Source organism: Ambystoma mexicanum, chromosome 1q (assembly GCF_040938575.1).
Source record: "Ambystoma mexicanum isolate Mex_15411 chromosome 1q, UKY_AmexF1_1, whole genome shotgun sequence".
Lineage (NCBI taxonomy): Eukaryota > Metazoa > Chordata > Amphibia > Caudata > Ambystomatidae > Ambystoma > Ambystoma mexicanum.
In genome coordinates, this window is record NC_090922.1 from 1,198,431,303 (window position 1) to 1,198,441,921 (window position 10,619).

A 10,619-nucleotide genomic window follows, 5' to 3' on the forward strand; every position below is an offset into this window, starting at 1 on the left:
CCTCCCTCTTGTCTCTACGACTGAAGCCCAGGAACAGCGGGATCTGCAGAGCTGCACAGGAACAGAAGTCCTCTGCTGCACCTTTTCTTCAACCTAAAGGTACTGTACAGTTTAAGAACTTATCTCTTGTGTAGCCACTTGTCGTCTGAGACTTGCGTAGTTGCATTTGTAGAGTCGCTATCGGCTTCTTTACCTCATAAGCCTAATCAGCCTGTGGCCCTTCTTTGATTTCGTCTATTCTACCAAGACTTTTAAAACATTGTTAAAGCCTTTCTGCTTACCTGCTTCAGTCCACCTTGAATTTTGCTAACGTAAACATTGGCTGGCCTGGCTCCCTGAATAACTCTTCTCTCCTTTAAGTGTTTTTGCCTTCCTTCCAGGAAAGGGTTAACTGACTTGACATAGGGGGGGTTATTGAAAGTACTTACATGCTTAAGAATCATTATGTGAATACTTGTTCTACTCTGATCCCTCTTTTCCTTGACCCTCTCCTAAGAAAGTCTAAATGCAAACAGTGATATATTCATGTCTACAGCACCCTAGCAATTGAAGTCACCGGAGGGTATAGGTAGTGTCTGAACCATCCCAAATGGGTATTTGCTGATTTAGAAAAGTAAGATTGTGTATTATTTTTGAAGTGTATTTGTGTTTTTCTTAACATTGGTCCCTTCTGAAGAATGCTTACTATAACTGACTGGTAAATAAATTAATAATTGTTTAATCAAGAAACCTTGGGCCTCATCACAAGCCTGGCGGTAGCATTGCTGGTAAAACTGGCAGGCTGCTGCCAAACTTGCAAATATTTCCAGCACCCACGAATGGCAATTACCAGGTCATTACGGCCTGCCAGACCCGGTAATTTTCCGTTCGCGGGCGCCGGAATAAAATGCTCCCCATTCCCATTTGAGCCCCATAGGACTCAATGGGAATGTGGAGGTCGGATGCACCGGCACCATTCTTGAATGGTGCCGTTGCATCTGACATGCTCTGCTTGCGGCTGCCAGTACGCCTGCCAGGTCAGACCTGGCAGACGGGAAGGCACCCGTGAGCAGAACTCGTAGTTTGCCAGTCTGGTAACCGTACCAGCAAGCTTACCGGTACCGTTGTTACCGGACCGGCAAACTTATAATGAGGCCCCTTGTGTGTAAGAGTTTATTTGGACATTGTCACTGAATCTCTAACTCCCATACAGTTCACATTGACACATCTTGAGATGAGCCTGGCTACTCGACCGCACTACCAACCTGTGTAGTACAGACTTTTAAGGTTGGGTTCCTATTGCCATGAGGTCAGGGTTGTTGTGGTGCACCCAAAGGGTACTGTATACAATCTTGCCTAACACACGGCGTACAAAGAAGTTTCAAATTTCAGGTGGCATACCAACTTCAGTAAAGACATCTTAGGTCTCGATATTCCTAAGGCCAGTCTCGATATAACCTCCAAATGGCCTGCTCCATTTTCAGCCATTCTAAAATCTGTGTGCTTTGCCTCAGTGTCCGATTCGCACACCATAAAAATAAAATGAGTCCAGGTATATTGGGCCACCAAATCACTGATTGCACCCTTGCTGAAGCCAAAAGTAAACGGCTGCTGCCGAGGCACCAATAGGGTGATTAGAAAGCACCACTGGGATTGGCACCCCATTTAGAGATCCAGGACCATATTCTCAAAATGACTGAAAAGGGGTTGCAGTGGGAAGCACACTTCCTCTGAAGTCTCTCTGGCCACAAAAAATAGGTCAGTAATGCAGAAGTAAAAATGGAGAACAGGCAAAGTTTAGGGGCCATAAAAATTGGCCCTAGAATTTCTAAAATGGAAGTCCTGTGTTATGGTAATAGGATTATAGTGGAGCGTCTGTCGATGCAGTACAAACCATTGTCTTCTAAATGTTGTTTGTTACCAGCCTGCTGATACAAATTGGTGGGGTAAGGGGTGCAACCTTCCTCTTTTTCAAAGACCTTTTTGTCAATCCATGCATACTGAAACTCCATCCAGGGATAACTAGCATCAAGAGATTGTGACCCCCCCCCCCCACTCCCCATCCAAGTGTGGATGTAATCGGGTGGGTCAGATTCAGATTGGATTGGTTTATGGAAAAATGGTAGGCACGTTTTGCTTTCATTTTTAGGTATAGTTGTATTTATTGTGTAATTTATTTTTAATGTATTTGTGGAACGTTTGAAAGATTTAAAAAAAAAAAAGTTTAATCAAAATATTGTTAGCTTTGTTCAATCAATAAATATCAGAACAATGTACTATAGTATGATTTCTTGAATTTGAGATATGTTGCGATTTGGTTAAGACTACATATATTAAAGTACATTTCTATTTTAGGTGACCTAGGAATGGGTAGCGGGGAGGAGCTTCAACTGACCACCACGATCACCCATGTCGATGGACCAACTGAAGTCTACAAGCTAGCTGGCAAAGAGGCTCAGGAGTAATTTGCTTACTCCCAGAATGGCACCATGCCTGGGATGCTTTGCTGCACAAATGTAGTTTGCAAACTTTGTCCACATGTATAAAATAGCTTAATTTACGAATACCCAGTATTTATAGTTCTATTTTCTCTTTTTGAGAGAGCAGCGTCCGCGCATATATGTGTGGGATTTTTCTATTGAATGGTGGTGCATAGTTTTATTATTGTTCTTAAAGGTCTGTCAATATTTTGTACTGAAATCGGAAATGTTCACACATTTATTGAAATGGCTTGGAGAATGACAGTCCATATCAGTTTGAGGTTACAGCTCCTTTAAATCTTTTTATAATCGCTAGGTTTTTAAACATTAAGTAACAAACATATGTTATACAGTGTTGTTTTGAAAAAGTCCCAACATGCCCTTTTCTTCTTTTTCTTTCATCCTGGAGTATGTATGTAGGAAATGGCGGACACTTGGGGAATTATTATTCAATATATTGCCCATGGCCAACGTGACAAAGGTTTTTAGTCCGTATTAGATGTTACGGTTTCTGGTAATTTAGTGTGCCTTGGAGTACTCATTTATTTCAAATGTGGAAAGATATCGTACACTCCTTTTTTTTTTTTTTTTTTTTTTTTTTATATTTTTTATTTCTTCTGTACTGGCTCATCCCCACTATGTTCAAGATGAAATCTTCCATTTTTGATGGTGTTATCCAGACCATCATTTAATCTGACAAATCTATACCTGTTGGATCGGCATACATGTTTGTGAAGAATTGTTTTTGGCAAAACCTATGGCGTTTGTTCTTTCATTTTCCAAACTAAATTGTTCATGTACAGCACCCTAACTGTTCCATATATTATGATGTAGATATGTTTTTATATATTTGGCAAACTACATAAGTAGAACTCATTGCCATATTCTCATGTATCGTTTCATGTGATATTGAATTTGTACTTCAGTCCTGTAACCATTGACACTTCTTGAATGGCCAATTTAAATACAAAAATAAAGTGCCATTTATTGCTTTCCACTGTTTGTGTTTGTATTTTATTGTTTATATAGCGCTTTACTCCAAAGCACTTTACAGTTTAACAAGAAAACATGGAACATGGAAGCAATAATAATATACATGAATGGAACCAGAAAAACAGCATTTGGAACAATTTGCATTTGAGAAGGAAGAGAAAAGGAGAGTAGTAGGGAGGGTGGAGATCATAGGGGAGACAGGGAAAGATAAAGGAACAGGAAGATGGTGTTGGGAGGAGAAAAGAGGAGGAAGGGGAGAGGAGTCGGGGAGGGTGGTGAAGGAGTGATTTTAAGGAGGGATAGGTGGACATGGAGCGGATAGTGAAAGGAAGGGAATTCCAATGTAGGGGGGCAAGGAGCTGAAAGGAGCGGAAACGAGAAGAGGCACAAGGAGGTGGGGGAACAGAGTAAAAGAGATCAGCAGAGCGCAGGGAGCGAGAGCGGGCATAGAAGGAGAGAGGAGAGGAGAGGTAAGGAGGGGCAAGGTCATGAAGAGATGTAAAGACGAGGTCAAGGAAGTGAAATTTAAGTTGGGAGTGGAAGGGAAGCCAGCCTAGGTTGGAAAGTGAATTGGAGATGGAATCATGGGGCGAGAGAAGACCACTTTTCATGTTGCATTGCATTTTCTGTGAGCTTTTAGTCTGTGTGCTATTGGGTTTGCTTTAATGTGTACTAGGAAGCCTGAGCTTCTTTCACCTAATTAAAGAGCACCTCCACCACTGCATGAGTATTCCAGCCAGTCAACAAGGAAGAGGCTGTGCGTCCCAGAATCCTGGAGCCACTGTCCTAAATAGATCGGTCCAACGTCATTGAGTTTTTTCATGAACCTGTTCCAATGAAAAAACGAATCTGAGAATTCTAGGGGGGGGTCGGGAATGGAGAAAAAACAATAGGGGATTGGGTGTTTAGGGGGGACCCCAAAATAAAAATAAACTATTTCACTATTCATTAAAAAAATCATTGAATAAAAAGCTGTCTCAATGGCATGGCACCAATAGATCAGCTTGCAACTTGGTTGGGTGCTTTCAGGATTTGTGTGGAGCTGGATGAGGCTAGAACAGTGGTATGCGAAATGGAGTATATATAAAAGACTTTTGATTATGCATCTGAGAGGCGCCATCTTGTTGTTTTGGTGCTTGGACATTAGTGTAACTTTTAAAGAACTTATTTTTTTTTTTCTTCAATAAATGAAGAGGGAAACTGTTAAAACAGAATGGTTGTGGGGATGGCTTCCTCCACACTCTCCTATAAAAGTAATAGGCCACCATCCAAACTGTACTGTTCTCCGACTTCAGCAGACTTGGCTGACTTAAATATTAACATGGACCACTCCAAGAAAGAAATGAATGCGGGCTGCAGATTGCACATGCGCATATCAGTATGTGTTGTAAATGAAAGGGGCTATCTGAAGCAAATCTGCAACGTCTTAGACATAGTTTAAGGAGTCCGTGAAGAACTGCAGATGGCTTTTATTTCAAATATCCCCAGTACAATGGAAGGGCTGTAGCGGTGGATGGAACGTGGCCAGAGATGCCGGGCTTTGCGACAATGTCTATTTTGGGGGGGGGGGGTTGCTGACAATGGAGGGAGAGGCAACGCATTGCGGGAGGTGATTGCTGAAGGGGTGCGGGCGAACTGCTTAAAAATCAACCAAGTGTTGACGCTGGTGTCAAAAGCTGTCTGAGGTAAATGCACAGGGTTCCATGTAATAATGTCCCCTCAAAAATATCGCCATGCAAAAGAATCGCTGAAAAACTGCCGTTTTTTGTGGGGACATTATTACATGGAACATGCGGGGGACACCCCCGCAAATCCCCGCTGCCCCTGTCCTTATATATATGGTCACCCATATAATATCGCCATAACCTTTTCCCGGCGATATTATATAGGCGACCATATGTATGGGGATAATATTACCTGATACCATGCTCAGGGAAGAACCCTGCTGTCTTTTGATTGCAAATGAACACGCAATAGGTAAGATACCTGATTTGACAGGAAGAAGTGAGCTTTTTACAATGGGGTGAGTTTGAGTGACATTCTGACCAGGATGTGGTGGGTTGTAAATGGCAGTGACAATACATGGGTGGACTTGGATATGTGGACAATCCATATATGAAATCTTTTGGTGCAGGTAGGCAGTACGGCCTACCTGTACTTGAACGTTGGTGAACATTGAAAAGGGGTCTGTAAAGGAGGTTGAATCAGGCAAGAAGTCTCATCTCTAAACTAGGAAGAGCAACAATTGTGTGTGACAGTTAGGGAATTAACCTGTTTGAATGTGGATAGCCATAATGTGAGAAAAGGAAAATGAGCTTCAACGTTTACTACAAGGGATATTTAGTACAAAAAAACATTTCTTTCAGGAATATAAGTAAATTAAAGTCTTTGTGCAGTCTGCAATGAATGCGACTCTTAGAATGCTGGTCTAACAAAATCCTTTTCTGTCCAGGAGAAATACCAGGGGAAAATCTGCTGGGCAGTTTTGACTGGCGTTTTTGGTCATATAGTTTAAACTGGTAAATGGCCTTTGTTCTAAACACCAACCATGCAGGGACGTCATTTAGGGGTCGCCAGAGGTCGCAACTGCGATCTCTGTGGTCTCCCTTGCGACCTCTGGAAAAAAAAAAATATATATATATTTTTTTCTTTCGTTTTTTGTAATGCAAGCTCCTGGAATGGCTGCCTTTCTTGTTCAGGCCCTTTAAAAAAAGAAGAAGAAAAATAAGAGCAGGAGTGCCACCATTCTAACACTTTCAGCACTGACCCCAAATAAGAAAGAATAGGAAACCAAAAAATGTGTCTTTCTGGAATTCTATACAATAATTGCTAGACTCATAAAGGTTTATTTCAGGCACACTTCAGGGGGTGAGTCACTGATTTAGTCTTTTCTTAAACGCCTCAACTCGGCCTTTCATCCTTCTGAGGTCGATAAATGAGTACCAACACAGGTTGGGTGATATTGGGTGTATATTTTGTCTATATAAAGCGCTTAAAATAACACATTATGATTTGGTCATAGAGCTCTGCTTGCATTCATAGTAATTTGGTAATATGGGCCTATACACACTGATCTTAACGCTGTATATGGTGATCCATTCTTGCATGAAATCTACATCACATTATAGTGATATCGTAACCAAATTTTTCATAGTGTACAATGCTATGTGATGTCACTTCCTGTTTTGTCAATGGATGAAAGGTCGTGTTCCATCACTTCCCGTGATATCACTTCGGGTGGGGTCAAATGCCATAACTTCCTGTGTTGTCATCAGGGGCCAAGGGTAATGTGATGTCACTTCCGCTACCCCTGGCATTTTGGTGAAATGACGTCCCTGCAACAATGATTGCAAATGTTACACAGAATGAGCTTTCACCCACCTTCAACTATCGAGTTTTCCCTACACTCAACTACTAGGAGTTAAACGCATTGTTAACAGAGAGGAGTAATGTGAGCGATTACTGAAAACAAAGATGAATGTGTTCCAGGCCAGAGGATGGGCAGAAACTTTAAGAAGCCAAGCAAAAGTTGCCATCAAAGAACGGTCATTCCTTTTTGACAACCAAGACAGCAACTACCACCACTGAAAGTTCAATAGTGCTTGTTAGCAAGTACAGTATCCAATCTACCAAAATCAAAAGGTCTATATCAAAACATTGGCCTCTACTTAACTGCAATGGCAAACTGGAGAACCTCTTCGCTGAGAAACACATCTTCGCCTTCCAAAGAAGCAATTACTTTTACTGGTGAAAACACAACCTCTGAGAGGAGCAGGACAGAAACCTAAAAACACTTGTACATGTCCCTGCTTATCATGCGACAATTCTAATAACATCACCAAAGTAGAGCTAGTAGTACATACAAGAACCGGAGAAATAAATCAAATTATGCTACTACTCAACATGCAACACACAGAATGTCAGCTCCTCTATAAAGTGTCTGTGTGGCCCAATGTATATAGGCCAAACTAGTCGAACACTGGATATGGTGGAACGAACAGAAGTCCAACATCAGAACCACCAGTAGCCAGGCATTTCCTGCAGCATAAGCATCCCCCAACTGACCCAGCTTAGGTTCTACATCCTAGAGGTTGTAAACTTTACCAATTTGAGACTAAGTATCACAAGATACTCGAGCAACAAGAAGCATTCTGGAGCGATAGACTGGACGCTTTTCATAAATAAAAATTACTCTGATGTAGGTTTCTCACTACTATTGTTTCCAGGAGTGTGCATCAGACATTTATGCTGACAGAAAAATGTCATCATTTCAGCCCAAGAACTTACTGAACTTTGAGCAATGTGGACACTGATAACCCGTTAACCATCATGAACATGACTGACCTGTTACATTTCAAAAGCGAGATTTACATAGATAAACTATGAATTGTCAATCGTTTTCCTCCTTTATGCATCGCGTCCTGAAGCAGCGTCTTGTAGGATAATAGAGAACATATTCTGACTGCATACACCATCAGGTTTTTAAGGTGTGGCACACTAAATATGTAAATTGGCTCCCATCATTGAGAGATCAACCAACTAGAGAATGATAGTTGACTCTGTGAAGGAATGCAATATTTCTGTTTTGACTCTGGTGTATAGATTATTCACATCAGTTATGCAAAGGTTTGTTTCTGTGTCACAAACTCATGTTCTATGGTTCTCCCCATGTATGGTTATGTTGTGTTTTTGTACACTATAATCTAGTCCGCTTGCTTAATTGGATGTTACAACAACTTTGACCGTACTTTCAATCCAGGTAAACCTATTAAGATGCAAGTTTGGAACATGATGTAATGTATTCAATATTCATTGATCACGAATGAGTTGGCATATTATCCTTTTCTTTTGTTATGTACAGAATCCATCGTGGGGATGCTGTTATTTCGACTTTTGTGGTACTGGAGTTACCTGCCTTTTAGGTTTAAGATCGCAATCATAATGCCAGTATATACATGCACCCAGTTTAAGATAACATTTAGTATCGACTAACTAGTAGCATAGGTGCTACACATCTGGTTTTGCATGATTACTTTTTTCTATGCGACTTGAATATCTTCGATCTTTCCGCCAGGCATCCCATGAAACTAAATTTCCAAGTGTACTAGGCACTTGCGCCCACACCGGCTCTGAGTCCGTTCTCGGAGCGTTAAAACATCATTGTGTCGTGCAGCAATCTCGATGGTTGATATTGTTGCAGGAGTGAAGGCAGATATTCTGGCCCTGAGGGGCAGGTAGGGTGGTCAGGCAGGGCAACCTGAATACAACCACATCCAATTTGCTTCCACAGAGGTATTGTACCGTACACACGTCGGTTAGACCTACCCAGATAGAATATGGTAACTTAAGGCAGCCGGGCACGGCTAATTCAGCAACCTGAGCCTCCCTTTTACTTCAATTTCAGTAACCACATTGGCAGGCTTGGTGTCCCGATAGCGCGACTTACGCCATCAAGTGAACATTCATATTATGCTGTAAGGTAAGTGATTGATTTATTAGCACTGCTATACGTGGAGTTCAGTCATGTAACCACATTCTGTAGATCCTGATACTGAGTCTATATACGTACAATTTTGTTTTAGGTATTCCTCTGGATTTACATGCAATGTGACAGGTAGCAGAGCTCTGGTCTATGACCTCTCCCAACTCGCCAACCACTTTTTCTCAAAATTACATTTTATTAGCATTTCCAGCATTACGGTACAAACTCACATGAAACCCCTTCTCAAGAAACCCAATCCCCCCCTCTCCGCCCCTTCCCTACAACCCCCTTCCCCTCATGCAGCAAGTTCCCAGTGACTCCAGAGAATTCATACTAAGATTAACACCCTTTTGCCGGCAGAACAGGTCCAACGCCTTGAGGCAGGTGTTGGTTTCTCTACGGTGAGACATATTTTCCCAACAAACTCTCAAAATGTCCAGCACATCAATGCAGCAGTCCCCCTTTCACTGAGCCCATCCCCTCCTCCCCACAGTGGGCGGACCCCCCCGTTCAACACCCATACTTCTCAAAAAAAGGGGAGCCATAACCCTACAATATAAGCCCTGGTTTCATCCAAGAAATGTGTAAGGTGTTCCATGACGTATATCACCCGGATTATTTCCACCCATTCCCTTTCCCCAGGCATGAGCAGGTACTTCCACCATTGAGCAAGGCAGCATCAAGCAGCGACCAACCTAATCTGTAGCATATGCCCATCTTCCACCTCGCTCGCTCTCCTTCAGCCATACCCCAAAGTGGAGAAGCCACGGTGAGAGCTCCCTATGCATCTCGTCCAACCCTTTTATCCATGATGGGACATCCCTCCAGTATGTTTGGACCCTAGAGCACCCCTTCCACATGTCCCTTTTTTCCCGATGGCACTTCCAGCATTGTGGGTGATTCCCCTTGGACATCTTGGCTATCACTGCTGGTGGGTAGTGCCATCTATTTATCCGCTTCAGGGCTTGGTGCCTGTACTGCAGAGAGATCGTCGAACGTGTTGCCTCCCTACACATCTGTACACACAGTGTATCATTGATGTCCCCCCCCCCCCCACCCCAAGTCTTGCTCCCATAGAGTCCTAGCTGGAAGTGGGTCCCTGGGGTTCCGCCAATAGGATCATCTTGTATAACCCCGAAATCAGTCGCCTGGAGCCCCCTTACCTTTAGCAGGAGCCGGTCAAAGACGGTCAATTCCCTCCTCAAGTTATCACCCCATAGGGCCTCCGTCAGAACCCACTTCAGCTGTAAGTACCGGAATGGCAATAGTTTCCAACAATCAGACACTCCTCCAGTCTGTCCAATGTGACGAAGTCACCCCCTTCCCACAGTTGCCACGCCCTGGTTAGCCCTGCTTCATGCCAGAGCTGGAACGCAGACTAGTCCTCAATCCCATCCCGCAGGGGTAGGGCCCAAATACAACTCAAAGGCAATGATTACGTTGTCCACTGGGACCCATTGCTTGTCAGAGTGCAGGTTGAAGTGGTCCACCACAGCCCGAAGCTGAGTCGCCCTATAATATATCTCCAGGTCTGGGAACCCAAACCTCCCCTCCTCCCCTACCCTCTGCTTCCTCACAGCCTAAATACATTTCAGCATAGCTGCTCTAACTTCCGCATAGGATGATGGAATCATTACCAGTAACACGCGAGACCGAAAGAGAAATTTGGCTAACCCCGTCATTTT

General features: G+C 42.9%; 1 protein-coding gene across 1 annotated transcript in view; it reads left to right on the forward strand.

Annotated features, from left to right (window-relative positions):
* WLS (Wnt ligand secretion mediator) overlaps nt 1–3,456 on the forward strand; it is a 255,794-nt gene extending 252,338 nt beyond the window's left edge. Inside the window, exon 12 of the mRNA XM_069641933.1 lies at nt 2,335–3,456. Coding sequence (XP_069498034.1) covers nt 2,335–2,444 — 110 coding nt within the window. The 3' untranslated portion in view covers nt 2,445–3,456. The remainder of the gene's footprint in view (nt 1–2,334) is intronic.
* Nucleotides 3,457–10,619: the final 7,163 nt, after the last annotated feature.